The 19710-nt window shown below is 45.1% G+C and overlaps 1 protein-coding gene across 1 annotated transcript in view; it reads left to right on the plus strand.

Moving 5' to 3' along the window:
- The first annotated feature begins 1210 nt into the window (after positions 1-1210).
- LOC309543375 (C-type lectin domain family 12 member B-like) overlaps positions 1211-19710 on the plus strand; it is a 33132-nt gene continuing 14632 nt past the window's right edge. Inside the window, exons 1-3 of the mRNA XM_082242850.1 lie at positions 1211-1535; positions 18550-18582; positions 18667-18815. Coding sequence (XP_082098976.1) covers positions 1271-1535; positions 18550-18582; positions 18667-18815 — 447 coding nt within the window. The 5' untranslated portion in view covers positions 1211-1270. The remainder of the gene's footprint in view (positions 1536-18549; positions 18583-18666; positions 18816-19710) is intronic.

Genomic DNA, 19710 nt, shown 5'->3' on the forward strand with positions numbered 1-19710 from the left:
TCATGCTGTTAATGTGAGGAAAGAAAAGCCAATAACCAGCTTGTGTTTACGTCTGTGATCAGATGTCATTGGACACAGCTGATCACGTGGTAAAGGTCTGTGGTAAATTGGCCCTTTACCCCGATCTGTGATCAACTGAGTCCTAAGGACTCGGTGATCAAAGAGGGGGCACATGGGCAGAATGATCATGGGAGGACGTCCATGTACGCCCTCTCTGCAAATTAAACCTGAGCTGTATCCATCTTTTGGCTATAATATGGGCGGGAAGGGGTTAAATAACCTGCCTGTGAAGTGGCACATCTGTAGGAAGCATAGAGCCTACTACAGCCAAAACTGACATTTACAAAGAAGAAAAATGATGGTTAAAGTTCCAGTAAATGACAGCTCCCTACCACTTACTTCTGTTTGTAAAAAAAAGGGCCAGGGATTCACATCATCTATAGCAGACCCTCATCTAGGATAAGGGTCTGGTATAGATGATGTGAATCCCTGGACCTTTTTTTTACAAACAGAAGTAAGTGGTAGGGAGCTGTCATTTACTGGAACTTTAACCACAACCACCCCACACAAAAAAGAAAAAAATATCATGAGGTTCCCCCTAATGATCCATATCAAACCCTTTGCCTTGATGAGGGTCTGGATGTCAAGAAAGCTGTGTGGGATACCTCCAAATTTCATATTATATACTTAGAGTCTTGTATGAATTTTAAGGGGTAATCCCATGTAAAAAGCAAGAAATAATGTTTAGGGTCCCCCAAAAAAATCATACCAGGTCTTATCTGAGTACGCAGCCTGGCTGGCCAGGAAAGAAAGGAAGGGTACACCCCCCTCCCTTCTCCTGAACCATAAAAAGCCACATGCCCTCAACATTGGAAGTCTTTTGCCAGGGGGAACACCCTGAAAAAGGCAAATCTTCCCTATCTTCATGAGGACAAGGACCTCTCCACAACAACCCTGGCCCAGTGGTTGTGGGGGTCTGAAGGCAGGGGAGCCTATTAGAATCTGGAAGCCCCTTTTATCAGTAAGAGGCCACCCAGATATTATCTCTCCCATGTGAGTGAGTAACGGCTACTTAGTACCCCAAATAAAAAATAAAGACATACACAGTTTTTGACTTGGTTGGTTAATTATGTTCTCTAACAAACAACGTATCCAAATGCTATCACATATGAGTGATCTCCTGATGTTTCCTTTTAACCCCCAAAGATGTGAACACAATCTGAAATCAGTGAACTTGCAAAAGAGGAATGTTGACCAGACAATCTCTCACATGAGGAGTTCTCTTTCTGATGTCCAGCACAAGTTGAAGATAAAGGAGGACAGTCTTTCCAGGAAGGACAGAGAACTGGATGATGCAAATAATTCAATCAATCAGGTTCAGCAAAGCTTGAGGAATGTACAAGAGGAGCTCAAGAAGCTGACCAACCTGGAAGAGAGGCTAAGTGACCTAGAGGAGGGGCTAAGTGGCATGGAGGAGGAGCTAAGTGACCTGAACAAAAAGCTGGGTGGAGCTGCCCAGTGCTTCCGCAAAAGCTGTGAGTGTACCACGTACCATGGTGGGAATTAAGACTCTGGGTGACTCGGAGGCTTGTTCTCTTCCAAATACATTCTGGTTTATTCAACAATTTAAATTGACACCTACATTTGTCTGAAGACAAAGCAATGCTTACTTCTCCTGCTGCTGCTTATGAGGAATCCTCTTCTGAAGTGTCTTCTGCAAACAAAACTTCCAGGAGTGTTGATATGCTGTGTCCCCCGCAGTGCTCATTGCTTCCTCTTACCAACCTCCTGCATTCTGTAGTGATGTAGAGAAGAACCACTGAGCACTATGGGGGACACAGCCCATCAGTCCTCTCAGAAGTTTTATTTTCAGAGGAGGATTTCCTTACAATGGAGCAGCAGCAAGAGAGATAATAACACATAACTGTATGAGGAGCCTGAGAGGATGAGGATGGCCTCTTTTACAACTCCCATTCTAGCACCCCTTGAAGTAAAGACAGAACCCGAAAAGGTGATAAAAAGTCATGGCCTTCAAAAGTAGAGAGCGCTCTTTCCTATCACTTTAAGTGGAATGGAACCCTACTCCACTGACCAACAATATAATGGGGCTCTTCCCCACTGACCATCAATGTAAGAGGAACCTTTTCCCAGTCATTGCCAAGATAATGGGACCCTTCTCCCATGATCTTCAATGTAAGGGGGACCTTTTCCCAGTCATTGCCAAGATAATGGGACCCTTCTCCCATGATCTTCAATGTAAGGGGGACCTTTTCCCAGTCATTGCCAAGATAATGGGACCCTTCTCCCATGATCATCAATGTAAGGGGGACCTTTTCCCAGTCATTGCCAAGATAATGGGACCCTTCTCCCATGATCTTCAATGTAAGGGGGAGCTTTTCCCAGTCATTGCCAAGATAATGGGACCCTTCTCCCATGATCTTCAATGTAAGGGGGACCTTTTCCCAGTCATTGCCAAGATAATGGGACCCTTCTCCCATGACCATCAATGTAAGAGGGGCTTTTTTTTCCAGTCACCATCAACCTAAGAAAGCCTTCTTCAATGATCCTCAATGTAAGGGGGACCTTTTTCCACTCATCACCAATCTAAAGGAGCCCTCTTTCCTTGATCATCAACGTAAGGGAAACTTTTCCCAGTCACTATTTTAAGGAAGCATTTCTTGGAAAATGGAGACCTTTTTTTCCCCGTCATTGCCAATCTAAGAGAGTCTCTGATCATCAATGTATGAAGGACCTTTTCTCAGTTATCACCAATCCAAGGGAACCCTTCTTCTCTTATTATCAGTACTAGGGGGGGGCCTTTTCACAGTCATCTAAGATTACCATTCTTCCTTGAAATCAGATCATTGAAAGAGGGACCTTTTCCCAGTCATTACCAATCTAAAGGAGCCCTTCTTCCTAGATTGTCAATGTAAGGTGAGCCTTTTCTAAGTCCTCACCAATCTAAAGGAGCCCTTTGTCCTTGATCATCATTGAAAGAGAGACCTTTTCCCAGTCATTACCAATCTAAAGGACTCCTTCCTTGATTATTAACATAAGAGGGACCTTTTACCAGTCACCACCAATGTAAAGGAGTCTTTCTTCTCTGATCATCAATACAATGGGGACCTTTTAGAAGTCATCACCAATCTAAAGGACCCTCTTTCCTTGATCATCAATGTAAGGAAAACCTTTTCCCAGTCACTAATTTAAGGAAGCATTTCTGGGAAAAGGGAGACCTTTTTCCAGTCATCGCCAATCTAAGACAGTCCACCTTCTCTGATCATCAATGTAAGAAGGGCCTTTTCTCAGTTATCACCAATCCAAGGGAACCCTTCTTCTCTTATTATCAGTACTAGGGGGGCCTTTTCACAGTCATCTAAGATTACCCTTCTTCCTTGAAATCAGATTATTGAAAGAGGGACCTTTTCCCAATCATTATCAATCTAAAGGAGCCCTTCTTCCTAGATTGTCAATGTAAGGTGGGCCTTTTCTAAGTCATCACCAATCTAAAGGAGCCCTTTGTCCTTGATCATCATTGAAAGAAAGACCTTTTCCCAGTTATTACCAATCTAAAGGAGCCCTTTGACCTTGATCATAATTGAAAGAGAGACCTTTTCCCAGTCAATCTAAAAGAGTCCTTCTTCCTTCATTATTAACATAAGAGGGACCTTTTACCAGTCACCACCAATCTAAAGGAGTCTTTCTTCTCTGATCATCAATACAATGGGGACCTTTTACCAGTCATTAGCAATCTAAGGTTGTCCTTCTTCTGAACATTTATAGGTAAATTTGATCCAGGGATTATCCGACTGCCTCTTGGGGGATCAGGAAGGATTATTTTTCCCCTGCTGAAACAAATTGGATCATGGTCTGCTGGGTTTTTTTTGTCTTCCTCTGGATCAACTGTGGGTATGGGATTGTGTATAAAGGATTATAAAATAGTTTTTTTTTTGTTTTGTTTTCCCCTTTTTATTGGTTGAACCAGATATACATAGGGTTTTTTTCACAAAAGGCAAATGCACTGTGTACTACTAGTGCACTGCAAGAGCACTTGGAAGTGCAGTACTGTAGATCTGAGGGGAAGCTCTGAAATGAGGGGAAGCTCTGATGATTTCTATCATCCAATCATGTGCAAGCAAAAATGCTGTTTATTATTTAACTTGCATGTCCCCCTCGGATCTACAGGGACTGCGCTTCCAAGTGCAATTCCATGTGCACTCGCAGTGCACATGAAGTGCAAAGTGGATTTGACTTTAGTAAATAAACCCCTTTGTGTCTCTTTTTTAACCAGACTAACTATGTTGATCATCAATGTGAGGGAGAACTTTTGCCAGTCATCACAAATCTAAAGGAGCCCTCCTTCCTTGATCATCAACGTAAGGGGGACTTTTTCCCAGTCATCATCAATCTAAGGGATCCTTTCTTCTTTGACTATAAATGTACGGTGGGCCTCTTACCAGTCATCATGAATCTAAAGGATCCCTTCTTCCTTGATCATCAACGTAAGGGGGACCTTTTCCAAGTCATCCCCAAAATAAAGGAACCTTTCTTCCTTGTTTATCAATGTAAGGGTGTCTTTTCCCAGTCATCACTAAAGTAAGGAAGCTCTTCTTCTCTGATCATCAATACTAGGGGAAGGGGGGTCTTTTCCATGTCATCACCAATCTAAGGTTACCCTTCTTTCTTGATCATCAATGTAAGAGAGAGGTTTTCCCAGTCCTCACCAATCTAAGAAAGTCCTTCTCTAATCATCAATGTAAGAAGGACCTTTTCCTGGTTATTAAAGGGTTGGTGAAATCCTCGCGCTGTCTCTTTAATTCTTATCAAAATAATAACAACTTTAATGCCGCAGGTACTAAAATTGGTAACCTACACAATTCAGATAAATATGGTTGGGGGGAGTACCGCGCTTTAAAGTGCTTAATATAACATAAATCAAATAAAATATATATGTGAAAAAGTGCCTTAGTGCTTCTTAAATATAATATTCATAAATAATATATCTCAATGTGCATAATAAATACAATCTAATATAAATCTTACAATAAATATGATAGGTGGTAAATCTGTTAAGCTAGAATGGATCTCAGTAAAAACAACTATATAAATACAGTATATAGTGAGAAAAATAAATAAAGTTATAAGATCCCTGGAAGAAGCTGTGTTGGAACGCAGCGTAACGCGTAGGATAGCCAAACCGGAAGTGACGTATCGGCAAAGGATTGTTTGTTATGTGAGAAACAAGACGAAATGAAATGTGAGTGTTACTCTTAACCTTTTTTAATAAAATTTATGGGACGTACTTCACCATGTTTGGCCCAATTTGATTTCTTGGAGATAAAAAGGACCGCATATACCCCCTGGAGTAGAGCTGTCTATATAAAGGAAATATAATCGAGGATTCAGAATGGTACATATATGCCAATAAGGAGAAAGACAAAGCATACTGAGGCATATACTTAAGGCTCTCTTAAAAAGAGCATTGAGGTGAGCGCATAGGACACCTAGTGGGCACCGCACGAAAAAGCACCTGCATGCCATATTTTGATAAGAAGATTAGTTTTATCGCTATACATTTATATATTTATTTAAAGGACACTTTAGCACCTTATATTTGTAAACCACCTATTTGGAGCACATTATTTTATTTTATTTAAAGAGGTCACGGACTTATAACTTTATTTATTTTTCTCACTATATACTGTATTTATATAGTTGTTTTTACTGAGATCCATTCTAGCTTAACAGATTTACCACCTATCATATTTATTGTAAGATTTATATTAGATTGTATTTATTATGCACATTGAGATATATTATTTATGAATATTATATTTAAGAAGCACTAAGGCACTTTTTCACATATATATTTTATTTGATTTATGTTATATTAAGCACTTTAAAGCGCGGTACTCCCCCCAACCATATTTTCCTGGTTATTACCAATCTAAGGGAACCACGCTTCTCTGATCATCAATGGAAGGAGGACCTTTTCCTAGTCATCACTAGTGTTGAGCGAACACGGACTGTATTATTCGTGTTCGTACCGAATAATTGGATTTTTTTTACCCGAACACGGACACGGACACTTTACTGTATGTTCGGGTAAAAATCCGTGTTCGGTCGTTTTATTTCCGGGTTTTGCATGCTTTGGCGCTCTTTTCATGGCGGGCTTTCAACAGCCAATCAACAATCGTTTAACTGGTGTGCCTTAAGCCATCCCAGCCATGCCTGCAAATGTCTTAGTAGCTGTGATTGGCCGTCTGAAGCATGTGACCAAGTCTTTATAAGTTCGAGGCAGCCGCCGCAGCAGCGTCATTCTGCTGCTTAGCTAAGGGACAGAGCACACATCAACGTGCTGGCTGCTGATTAGGGAAAGATAGGCAGGAAAAAACCATTTGTGTCCGGATAGAATTGAGGGACAGGTCGGAGTGTTTAGGCAGGGCGAGTTGTAGGCATTTTAGGGATAGAGTCTGCTGAATTATAGGGTCAGTGTCTTCTACAAACTACAATCGATATTGCTGTGTGGGGGGTGGGGTGAATCTGCACTCAATCCTGATCTACGATCTCTTCTCAATCCTGTTAGGGACAGAGTCTGCTGAATTTTAGGGAAACTGTGTTCTACAAACTACAATCGATATTGCTGTGTGGTGTGGGATTGGAGATAGGCAGGTGTCAGTGATCCACATCCATTTTTCTGTGTGTGAGCTGCAGTGAACACAATCTTTTTGGGCTGCAGTGAACACAATCTTTTTGGTGTGCAGTGAACACAATCTTTGTGGGGTGCAGTGAACAAAATCCTTTGTGGGGTGCAGTGAACACAATCTTTTTGGGGTGCAGTGAACAAAATCCTTTTTGGGGTGCAGTGAACAACATCCTTTTTGGGGTGCAGTGAACACAATCTTTTTGGGGTGCAGTGAACAAAATCCTTTGTGGGGTGCAGTGAACACAATCTTTTTGGGGTGCAGTGAACACAATCTTTTTGGGGTGGAGTGAACAACATCCTTTTTGGGGTGCAGTGAACAAAATCCTTTTTGGGGTGCAGTGAACAAAATCATTTTTGGGGTGCAGTGAACACAATCTTTTTGGGGTGCAGTGAACACAATCTTTGTGGGGTGCAGTGAACACAATCTTTTTGGGGTGGAGTGAACAACATCCTTTTTGGGGTGCAGTGAACAACATCCTTTTTGGGGTGCAGTGAACACAATCTTTTTGGGGTGCAGTGAACACAATCTTTGTGGGGTACAGTGAACAGAATCTTTGTGGGGTGCAGTGAACACAATCTTTGGGGGGTACAGTGAACACAATCTTTTTGGGGTGCAGTGAACACAATCTTTGTGGGGTGCAGTGAACACAATCTTTTTGGGGTGGAGTGAACAAAATCATTTTTGGGGTGCAGTGAACAACATCCTTTTTGGGGTGCAGTGATCAAAATCCTTTTTGGGGTGCAGTGAACACAATCTTTTTGGGGTGCAGTGAACAAAATCCTTTGTGGGGTGCAGTGAACAGAATCTTTGTGGGGTGCAGTGAACACAATCTTTGGGGGGGTACAGTGAACACAATATTTTTGGGGTGCAGTGAACACAATCTTTGTGGGGTACAGTGAACAGAATCTTTGTGGGGTGCAGTGAACACAATCTTTGGGGGGTACAGTGAACACAATCTTTTTGGGGTGCAGTGAACACAATCTTTGGGGGGTACAGTGAACACAATCTTTTTGGGGTGCAGTGAACACAATCTTTGTGGGGTGCAGTGAACACAATCTTTGGGGGGGTACAGTGAACACAATCTTTTTGGGGTGCAGTGAACAACATCCTTTTAGGGTGCAGTGAACACAATCTTTGTGGGGTGCAGTGAACAACATCCTTTTAGGGTGCAGTGAACACAATCTTTGTGGGGTACAGTGAACAGAATCTTTGTGGGGTGCAGTGAACACAATCTTTGGGGGGTACAGTGAACACAATCTTTGTGAGGTGCAGTGAACACAATCTTTGTGGGGTACAGTGAACACAATCTCATACTTCTGAAGATTTGAGGGTGCTGCCTGTTCCATACTCCCCCTACTCCTCATCTAGCCTTTTAGGGGTACAAACAATAGTAATTGGGGCCTAGTGTGGTTGTGTACGTGTGATATACATACACTTTTTTTGGATCATATTTTCTATTCCGCTATTTAATCAAAAACCTTTGGGGATCAGTTAAATTGGGGGATAGTCTGTGTTGGTACGTGTGAGAGAGATCCACCTTTCCAAGTTGTTGGGGTTCATCTCATACTTCTGAAGGTTTGAGGGTGCTGCCTGTTCCATACTCCCCCTACTCCTAGCCTTTTAGGGGTACAAACAATAGTAATTGGGGCCTAGTGTGGTTGTGTACGTGTGATATACATACACTTTTTTTGGATCATATTTTCTATTCCGCTATTTAATCAAAAACCTTTGGGGATCAGTTAAATTGGGGGATAGTCTGTGTTGGTACGTGTGAGAGAGATCCACCTTTCCAAGTTGTTGGGGTTCATCTCATACTTCTGAAGGTTTGAGGGTGCTGCCTGTTCCATACTCCCCCTACTCCTCATCTAGCCTTTTAGGGGTACAAACAATAGTAATTGGGGCCCAGTGTGGTTGTGTACGTGTGATATACATACACTTTTTTTGGATCATATTTTCTATTCCGCTATTTAATCAAAAACCTTTGGGGATCAGTTAAATTGGGGGATAGTCTGTGTTGGTACGTGTGAGAGAGATCCACCTTTCCAAGTTGTTGGGGTTCATCTCATACTTCTGAAGGTTTGAGGGTGCTGCCTGTTCCCTACTCCCCCTACTCCTAGCCTTTTAGGGGTACAAACAATAGTAATTGGGGCCTAGTGTGGTTGTGTACGTGTGATATACATACACTTTTTTTGGATCATATTTTCTATTCCGCTATTTAATCAAAAACCTTTGGGGATCAGTTAAATTGGGGGATAGTCTGTGTTGGTACGTGTGAGAGAGATCCACCTTTCCAAGTTTTTGGGGTTCATCTCATACTTCTGAAGGTTTGAGGGTGCTGCCTGTTCCATACCCCCCCTACTCCTCATCTAGCCTTTTAGGGGTACAAACAATAGTAATTGGGGCCTAGTGTGGTTGTGTACGTGTGATATACATACACTTTTTTTGGATCATATTTTCTATTCCGCTATTTAATCAAAAACCTTTGGGGATCAGTTAAATTGGGGGATAGTCTGTGTTGGTACATGTGAGAGAGATCCACCTTTCCAAGTTGTTGGGGTTCATCTCATACTTCTGAAGGTTTGAGGGTGCTGCCTGTTCCATACCCCCCCTACTCCTCATCTAGCCTTTTAGGGGTACAAACAATAGTAATTGGGGCCTAGTGTGGTTGTGTACGTGTGATATACATACACTTTTTTTGGATCATATTTTCTATTCCGCTATTTAATCAAAAACCTTTGGGGATCAGTTAAATTGGGGGATAGTCTGTGTTGGTACGTGTGAGAGAGATCCACCTTTCCAAGTTGTTGGGGTTCATCTCATACTTCTGAAGGTTTGAGGGTGCTGCCTGTTCCATACTCCCCCTACTCCTCATCTAGCCTTTTAGGGGTACAAACAATAGTAATTGGGGCCCAGTGTGGTTGTGTACGTGTGATATACATACACTTTTTTTGGATCATATTTTCTATTCCGCTATTTAATCAAAAACCTTTGGGGATCAGTTAAATTGGGGGATAGTCTGTGTTGGTACGTGTGAGAGAGATCCACCTTTCCAAGTTGTTGGGGTTCATCTCATACTTCTGAAGGTTTGAGGGTGCTGCCTGTTCCATACCCCCCCTACTCCTCATCTAGCCTTTTAGGGGTACAAACAATAGTAATTGGGGCCTAGTGTGGTTGTGTACGTGTGATATACATACACTTTTTTTGGATCATATTTTCTATTCCGCTATTTAATCAAAAACCTTTGGGGATCAGTTAAATTGGGGGATAGTCTGTGTTGGTACGTGTGAGAGAGATCCACCTTTCCAAGTTGTTGGGGTTCATCTCATACTTCTGAAGGTTTGAGGGTGCTGCCTGTTCCATACCCCCCCTACTCCTCATCTAGCCTTTTAGGGGTACAAACAATAGTAATTGGGGCCTAGTGTGGTTGTGTACGTGTGATATACATACACTTTTTTTGGATCATATTTTCTATTCCGCTATTTAATCAAAAACCTTTGGGGATCAGTTAAATTGGGGGATAGTCTGTGTTGGTACGTGTGAGAGAGATCCACCTTTCCAAGTTGTTGGGGTTCATCTCATACTTCTGAAGGTTTGAGGGTGCTGCCTGTTCCATACTCCCCCTACTCCTCATCTAGCCTTTTAGGGGTACAAACAATAGTAATTGGGGCCTAGTGTGGTTGTGTACGTGTGATATACATACACTTTTTTTGGATCATATTTTCTATTCCGCTATTTAATCAAAAACCTTTGGGGATCAGTTAAATTGGGGGATAGTCTGTGTTGGTACGTGTGAGAGAGATCCACCTTTCCAAGTTGTTGGGGTTCATCTCATACTTCTGAAGGTTTGAGGGTGCTGCCTGTTCCATACCCCCCCTACTCCTCATCTAGCCTTTTAGGGGTACAAACAATAGTAATTGGGGCCTAGTGTGGTTGTGTACGTGTGATATACATACACTTTTTTTGGATCATATTTTCTATTCCGCTATTTAATCAAAAACCTTTGGGGATCAGTTAAATTGGGGGATAGTCTGTGTTGGTACGTGTGAGAGAGATCCACCTTTCCAAGTTGTTGGGGTTCATCTCATACTTCTGAAGGTTTGAGGGTGCTGCCTGTTCCATACTCCCCCTACTCCTCATCTAGCCTTTTAGGGGTACAAACAATAGTAATTGGGGCCTAGTGTGGTTGTGTACGTGTGATATACATACACTTTTTTTGGATCATATTTTCTATTCCGCTATTTAATCAAAAACCTTTGGGGATCAGTTAAATTGGGGGATAGTCTGTGTTGGTACGTGTGAGAGAGATCCACCTTTCCAAGTTGTTGGGGTTCATCTCATACTTCTGAAGGTTTGAGGGTGCTGCCTGTTCCATACCCCCCCTACTCCTCATCTAGCCTTTTAGGGGTACAAACAATAGTAATTGGGGCCTAGTGTGGTTGTGTACGTGTGATATACATACACTTTTTTTGGATCATATTTTCTATTCCGCTATTTAATCAAAAACCTTTGGGGATCAGTTAAATTGGGGGATAGTCTGTGTTGGTACGTGTGAGAGAGATCCACCTTTCCAAGTTTTTGGGGTTCATCTCATACTTCTGAAGATTTGAGGGTGCTGCCTGTTCCATACTCCTCCTCCTACTGCTCAACCATCCTTTTAGGGGTACAAACAATAGTAGTTGGGGCCTAGTGTGGTGGTGTACGTGCGAGATACATACACTTTCTTTTTGATCATATTTTCTATTCCGCTATTCAATTAAAACCTTTGGGGATCAATTCAATTGCGAGATAGTCTGTGTCGGTACGTGTGAGATCCACCTTTCCAAGTTGTTGGGGTTCATCTCATACTTCTGAAGATTTGAGGGTGCTGCCTGTTCCATACTCCTGCTCCTACTGCTCAACCATCCTTTTAGGGGTACAAACAATAGTAATTGGGGCCTAGTGTGGTTGTGTACGTGCGAGATACATACACTTTTTTTGATCATATTTCCTATTCCGCTATTCAATAAAAACCTTTGAGGATCAATTGAATTGCGGGATAGTCTGTGTCGGTACGTGTGAGATCCACCTTTCCAAGTTTTTGGGGTTCATCTCATACTTCTGAAGATTTGAGGGTGCTGCCTGTTCCATACTCCTCCTCCTACTCCTCATCCATCCTTTTAGGGGTACAAACAATAGTAATTGGGGCCTAGTGTGGTTGTGTACGTGCGAGATACATACACTTTTTTTGATCATATTTCCTATTCCGCTATTCAATAAAAACCTTTGAGGATCAATTGAATTGCGGGATAGTCTGTGTCGGTACGTGTGAGATCCACCTTTCCAAGTTTTTGGGGTTCATCTCATACTTCTGAAGATTTGAGGGTGCTGTCTGTTCCATACTCCTCCTACTCCTCATCCATCCTTTTAGGGGTAGAAACAATAGTAATTGGGGCCTAGTGTGGTTTTGTACGTGCGAGATACATACACTTTTTTGGATCATATTTCCTATTCCGCTATTCAATAAAAACCTTTCTAGGGCAAGATCTTAAATTACAGAAATATGAGGAGACCGTCAAATAAGGGCCGTGGCCTGGGTCGTGGTGCTGCTGGTAGAGCTCCTTTTGCAAGGAGAGGACGTGGTCGATCTGTGCCAGCTACACGCACAAGTGAAACACCTTCCTCAAGTGTGAGTAGGCGACAGAACCTGCATCAGTATTTGGTAGGGCATCAAACGCCCCTAGAAGTGATGAGGCCAGAACAAGTTGAGGCGATAGTAGATTGGTTTGCTGCTGACAGTGCCTCCAGTTCCTTCACATTGTCTCCCACCCAGTCTACTGCAGAAAGGTCAGAGTTGGCACCTGCAGCCAATGTCCAACCGTCTTTCACCTCACCCCCTTGCAAATCAGGCCAGCAGTCTGAGCCCCAAGCCATACAGCAGTCTCTTATTCTTTTTGAGGACTCTGTCAGCAGGGTTTCCCAGGGCCATCCACCTAGCCCTGCCCCAGAAGTGGAAGAGATTGAGTGCAGCGATGCCCAACCACTTATTTCTCAAGATGAGTACATGCAAGGATCATCGCAGCACGTCTCCGATGATGACGAAACGCAGGTGCCAACTGCTGCGGCGTTCAGCATTGTGGAGACCGACAAGGAGGGCAGGGGTGAAGACTGGGTGGAAGATGATGTGGAGGACGATGAGGTCCTCGACCCCACATGGAATGAACGTCATGCAGGTGACCTGAGTAGTTTGGAGGAAGAGGCGGTGGTCGCACAGAGCCACCAGCACAGCAGAAGAGGGAGCAGGGTGCAGAAGCGGAGCGGCCGTGCCCTAGACACTACGCCCGCTACTGCCCAACGCAGCAAGGGAACGAGCGCACCAAAGTCAGCTCAAAGGAGTTCTCTAGCGTGGAAGTTCTTTAGAAAATGTGCTGATGACAGGACACGAGTGGTTTGCACCCTGTGCAATCAGAGCTTGAAGCGAGGCATAAACCTTCTCAACCTGAGCACAACCTGCATGATCAGGCATCTAAGTGCAAAGCACGAGCTGCAGTGGAGTACACACCTTCAAAACCAAGAAACGTCTCTGGCTCATCCTGCTTCCTCTTCTGCTGCAGTCTCGGCCGCTCCAGCCACATCTGTAGTGATACCGGCACCTGCCACCCCGCAAACAGACGATCTGTCAGCAACACCACCACCTGGGTCACCAACAACCATCTCCACAATGTCCCGTGGAAGCGTTCAGCTTTCCATCTCCCAAACACTTGAGAGGAAGAGGAAGTACCCCCCTACCCACCCGCGATCCCTGGCCCTGAATGCCAGCATTTCAAAATTATTGGCCTTTGAAATGCTGTCATTCCGTCTGGTGGAGACGCACAGTTTTAAAAACCTTATGTCGGTGGCTGTCCCACAGTACGTCGTGCCCAGCCGCCACTACTTTTCCAGGCAAGCCATCCCTTCCCTGCACAACCAAGTGGGGGAAAATATCAGGTGTGCACTGCGCAACGCCATCTGTGCCAAGGTCCACCTAACTACGGATACGTGGACCAGTAAGCACGGTCAGGGGCGTTATATCTCCCTAACGGCACACTGGGTAAATGCAGTGGCGGATGGGCCTGAGGCGGATAGCAATTTGGCGCATGTCCTTCCACCACCGAGGATTGCAGGGCGCTTCAGTTTGCCTCCTGTTCCTAACTCCTCCTACTCCGCTTCCTCATCCTCTACCGCCTCCTCATCCGGACAGCGTAACACCTTCACCACCAACTTCAGCACGGCCAGGGGTAAACGACAGCAGGCAGTTTTACAACTTGCCTGTTTGGGGGACAAACCACACACCGCGCAGGAGTTGTGGAGGAGCATGGAACAGCAGACAAATGAGTGGTTGCTGCCAGCGAGCCTCAAGCCCGGCCTGGTGGTGTGCGATAACGGGCGAAATCTCATAGCAGCTCTGGGCCTAGCCGGTTTGACGCACATCCCTTGCCTGGCGCATGTGCTGAATTTGGTGGTGCAGAGGTTCCTTAAAAACTACCCCGATATGTCAGAGCTGCTGCAGAAAGTGCGGGCCGTTTGTGCGCACTTTCGGCGTTCTCACCCTGCTGCTGCTCGCCTGGCAGCGCTGCAGCGTAACTTCGGCCTTCCCGCTCACCGCCTCATATGTGACGTGCCCACAAGGTGGAACTCCACCTTGCACATGCTGGAAAGACTGTGCGAGCAGCAGCAGGCCATAGTGGAGTTTCAGCTGCAGCACGCACGCGTGAGTCGCTCTGCGGAACAGCACCACTTCACCACCAATAACTGGGCCTCCATGCGAGACCTGTGTGCCTTGTTGCGCTGTTTTGAGTACTCCACCAACATGGCCAGTGGCAATGACGCCGTTCTCAGCTTAACTATCCCACTTCTATGCCTCCTTGAAAAAACAATTCGGGCGATGATGGAAGAGGATGTGGCACAGGATGAGGAGGAGGAGGAGGATGAAGAGGTAACATTTCCAAGGCTTTCAGGGCAGTCATTCGCAAGGGGCTCCGAGGGTGGGTTCCTGCACACGCAAACGCCAGGGACGCAATTGTCCAGCAGGGGCACAGTTCTGGAGGATGAGGAGGAGGAGGAGCTGGAGGAGGAGATGGAACCATGTTCACAGCAGGGTGGCACCCAGGCCAGCTCATGGCCATCACTGGTGCATGGCTGGGGGGATACAGAGGACACGGACGATACACCTCCCACAGAGGACAGCCTTTCGTTGCCTCTGGGCAGCCTGGCACACATGAGCGATTACATGCTGCAGTGTCTCCACAACGACCGCCGAGTTGCCCACATTCTAACTTGTGCTGATTACTGGGTGGCCACGCTGCTGGATCCTCGTTACAAGGACAACGTACCGTCCTTAATTCACTCACTGGAGCGCGATCGCAAGATGCGCGAGTACAAGCGCACGCTGGTAGACGCCATGCTGCTGGCATTCCCATCTGACAGCGGGGCCACAGTGGAAGCACAAGGCAGAGGAGGAGGAGGAGGAGGTCGCCAACGCAACCAGGGCACCGCCAGCACCTCAGAAGGCAGGGTTAGCATGGCCGAAATGTGGAAAAGCTTTGTCAGCACGCCACAACAAACAGCAGCACCAGCAGCTCAGATGGAACGTCTTAGCAGGAGGCAGCATTTTACCAACATGGTGGAGCAGTATGTGTGCACACGCCTACATGTAGTGAATGACGGGTCTGCCCCCTTCAACTTCTGGGTCTCCAAATTGGGCACATGGCCTGAGCTTGCCCTTTACGCCTTGGAGGTGCTGGCGTGCCCTGCAGCCAGTGTATTATCTGAACGGGTATTTAGCACGGCTGGGGGCGTTATAACAGACAAGCGCAGCCGCCTGTCCAGAGACAATGTGGACAAGCTCACGTTCATTAAAATGAACCAGGCATGGATCCCACGGGACTTTTCCGTACCTTATGCAGAATAGCAATGGATACCGACCTTACCCACCCATTGTTCCATTTTTGCTCTTTCTCACTCTTTTGGGGTGTACCCTCATTTAAAATTTTTGAAAAGAAGCAGTGTTGGCTACCTCGTCCTCCTCCTCAGGGCCAGATTAATGTAGGGGCTATTGGAGCTGCAGCTCCAGGCCCCTACCTTTTATATAGGCCCCGGGTTGGCCATATTCACTGTTACCGCTCTTCTGTCACTTGTAAACACAGAAGTCTGGCTTCTATGCTCGCTTCCCCAGGCAGCACCCTCAGAACCTCCCCACACAGCGTGAAGGCCGGACAAGGAGGGACAGTTGGCGATGCATGGATGTGTTTATGGGCTTCAGAGACAGCATCCCATGTTGAATTAGGCATGCATGGCTGCACCCTTCCTCCTCTGGGTGCATGGCAAGGCACGGCCCTTAAGGCCCTTCAAAATCCTCAGCACCAAGCCCATGATGCTGTTAATCCGGCCCTGGTCCTCCTCCACCGCCGCTTCCACCTACACCGCCCATAGGTGTGCGCAGCCTATTGCATTAAGGTGTGCACCCCAAAGTTGAAATACACATGCATGTGTTTGCCAGCAGGGAGAGTAATGTATCGGGGCCATGTACCTGTAGGCAAGGAGAAATAGAGCAGAGCAGGTCCCAGGGAGATCTTTCCCATCTCCTCACTGGCAATGCTATGTGCCCTAGGTGATTAGGGTGTGCCCAGGCACACCCAGCACACCCTGTGCGCACGCCTATGTCACCGCCACATCCACCACCACCTCAACCTCCCTCCTACTCCATATGGGCCTCGTCCTTCAGAGATGAAGAAGAACATTGTTTTATTTTTCTGTTTTTTTTTGTTGTTTTAAGTTATTTCCCTATCCACATTTGTTTGCAGAGCACTTGCCATGCTCTTAATTACGTTTTGCTGCCATTTGCAGCACTCTAGCCCTTTCCTTTGGTGTTTTAGAGCCATTTTAGTGCCTTAAAGTTCGGGTCCCCATTGACTTCAATGGGGTTCGGTGTCCGGGAAAAGTTCGGTAAAAGTCCGGGACACGGACCCGGACTTTTTTTTAAAGTTCGGCCGAACCCGTCGAACACGGACATCTAGGTGTCCGCTCAACCCTAGTCATCACCAATCTAAAGAAACCCTTATTTTCTGATCATCAAAACAAGGGGGACCTTTTCCCAATCACTAATCTAAGCAAGCCCTTCTCTGATCATCTATGTAAAAAAGTATTTCACTTACTATCAATGTAAGAGTGCACTACCAATGTAAGGGAGCATTACAGTTTTCATGGTATATGTTTATTTTCTGGTCATTATTATTTGCCTAATTTTTTTTATATTACTGAAAATAATTTTCTATTATAAAGCAGGCCCAGCAAATATACAAAGCATACCACATTTTGTGTTCCTATTTTCCACAGCTTAGTTTTCTCCACATTAATTTCCATTGAGCAGTAGATACTTTATTATCAGGGGTTCCCCAAGGGCCTGAAAATTATATTGCAAGTTCCTCCGTGTTAAAAATGTCTGAGAAAATCAGCTCTATGCTATAATGAGAGCTCCCTTTGTGTGGAGTCAATTCGAGGTGTTCTGGTTCAAGCACCGCTTTATGCACTGACATACCACCTTTAGACCTCAGTCCATTCAGTCAGTATAGTCACCTGCTTAATAAGCACCCTCCCATCAGACAGCTTAAATCTCCAATAAGATGGGTCAGTTTAATCCAATGTAGGTTTACTTGATAAAAGACAATTGTCAAGACTAGGATCTGAACCCACTCTGTTGTGCCAAGCAAAAGCTCTTCTTGCTGAGCCAGCTGAGATGCAGGACAGCTCCTTCTCTGATCCTTTGGACAATCATGCCTTGTTTCTGGTGAACCTTAAACTCCTTGCTCCTCCCACTTCCTATTCATGCCATGTCTCTGCGGTTCCTGTATGCCAAAATATTGTGCCCTTCCCCAGCCAATATTTTGCCCTTGTCTGTTCCTGTTGCTGTCTGTATCTTCACTACCAATTGTTACAGGCCGTGACTTGTTCCTCGGCTATGCTTCCACTCGATCCCATCCTGCAACCATTTGTTACTGATCGTTGGCTTGTTCCTAACCTGCAATCACTTGATATTTGGCTTGTTTACTGACTACACTCCTGCTTGATCCCTATCTGCTACTGTATATCTGCCACTGGACCCCGGCTTACTCACCACCTGGCAGGGCGATCCTAAGGACCGCAACCTGCTACTAAGATACAGCAAAATTCATCCCCACCATCAGGAGCTCTGGTGAATATCGGATAGTGCTTAGACCCTGAACCTCAGGTGAGCCTGTGTCAATCCCCAGGGTGGCCTGTGTGTGTTTATCAGGCTGGTCAGTGGGAGTCTCTCTACTGCCATAGCTACTTGTCTCTGAGCCTGACCCCTGAGCATAACAGCGATACATGTATGTTCACCGGTCAATTAAAGTGTAATTAGACAATAATCTAATTACCACCATGTGCCCACTATGACAAAGAATGTAAGGGTCTATCAAAGGATTAAACCAACAAATCCAAATATGCAGGTTAACTGGATTATACCACTTCATCATACAATAATAACTAATTGTTGTTACACTGGATTGCCACTAGATGTCAGAACAAAGATATGTATACATTAAATAATGAATGCATGGATTCACAAAAAGTGTTCCAGAAAAAGAGAAATTTACCTAACTGGAGCAGATGTGGATAGCAACCAAACAAACAGCTGCTGTCTTTCATTTTTAACTAAACAAGCTGAAGTTAGAACCTAATTGGTGGTCATGTCCTGCTGCTCTGGATTCTGGCTACTCCAGTTTAGGTAAATTCCCCCCTTGAGTTTAGTGTCAGTTATACAAGTGATTGTAATACAGAGTGCTTCCTGATTTTTTTCTCTTTTCAGGCGAGGATGGGAGGGGCTCGGAGTTGCACTCCGGTAAGTTTTTATTTCAAAATAACAAAGAAATGAAATTGTAGACTGGTAGACTCTCGTCCTAATACACAGCACCCCTCTCTGCAGGCTCCATCTGTCCAGGCGGCTGGAAGCAGATAGGCGAGACGTGTTACTATTTCTCCCATGAGAATAAAGTGCGATATAAGGCGGGTGAGGACTGCAAGAAGAAGAACGCCACGCTGGCAAAAATAGAGGAAAGTGACTCCGCCCTAAAGGTACAAAAACCAAATGAATGGGTGGTGAGATCCCTGCAATGATTACAGACTGATTTGGCCATTTAATATGTAAAGTAGTGCTGAGCATGGGCCTGGGAGGTAACAGAGAGCTGAGCAGATTCTGTCACATAAAGTATCTCCCAAAAGTAAGTACACCCCTCATATTTTTGTAAATATTCTATTACAGTATATCTTTTCATGTGACAACACTGAAGAAATAACACTTTGTTACAATGTAAAGTAGTGAGTGTACAGCTTGTATAACAGTGTAAATTTACTGTCCCCTCAAAATAACTCAAAAGATCCAAATTGGGCCCAAAGTGTCAATATTTTGTGTGGCCACCAATATTTTTCAGCCCTGTCTTAACCCTCCTTGGGCATGGAGTTCACCAGAGCTTCACAGGCTGCCACTGGAGTCCTCTTCCCCTCCTCCATGATGACATCACTGAGCTGGTGGATGTTAGAGACCTTGCGCTCCTCCACCTTCCGTTTGAGGATGCCCTACAGATGCTCAATAGGGTTTAGGTCTGGAGACATGCTTGGCCAGTCCATCACATTTACCATCAGTTTCTTTAGCAGCAGTAGTCTTAGAGGTGTGTTTGGGGTTGTTATGTTGGAATACTGCCCTGCGGCCCAGTCTCTGAAGGGAGGGGATCATGCTCTGCTTCAGTATGTCACAGTACATGTTGGCATTCATGGTTCCCTCAATGATCTGTAGCCCCCCAGTGCCGGCAGCACTCATGCAGCCCCAGACCATGACACTCCCACCACCATGCTTGACTGTAGGAAGACACACTTGTCTTTGTACTCCTCACCTGGTTGCCTCCACACACGCCTGACACCATCTGAACCAAATAAGTTTATCTTGGTCTCATCAGACCACAGGAGATGGTTC

The sequence above is a fragment of the Pelophylax lessonae genome, assembly GCF_965119305.1.
Source record: "Pelophylax lessonae genome assembly, chromosome: 1".
NCBI classification, from domain to species: Eukaryota; Metazoa; Chordata; class Amphibia; order Anura; family Ranidae; genus Pelophylax; species Pelophylax lessonae.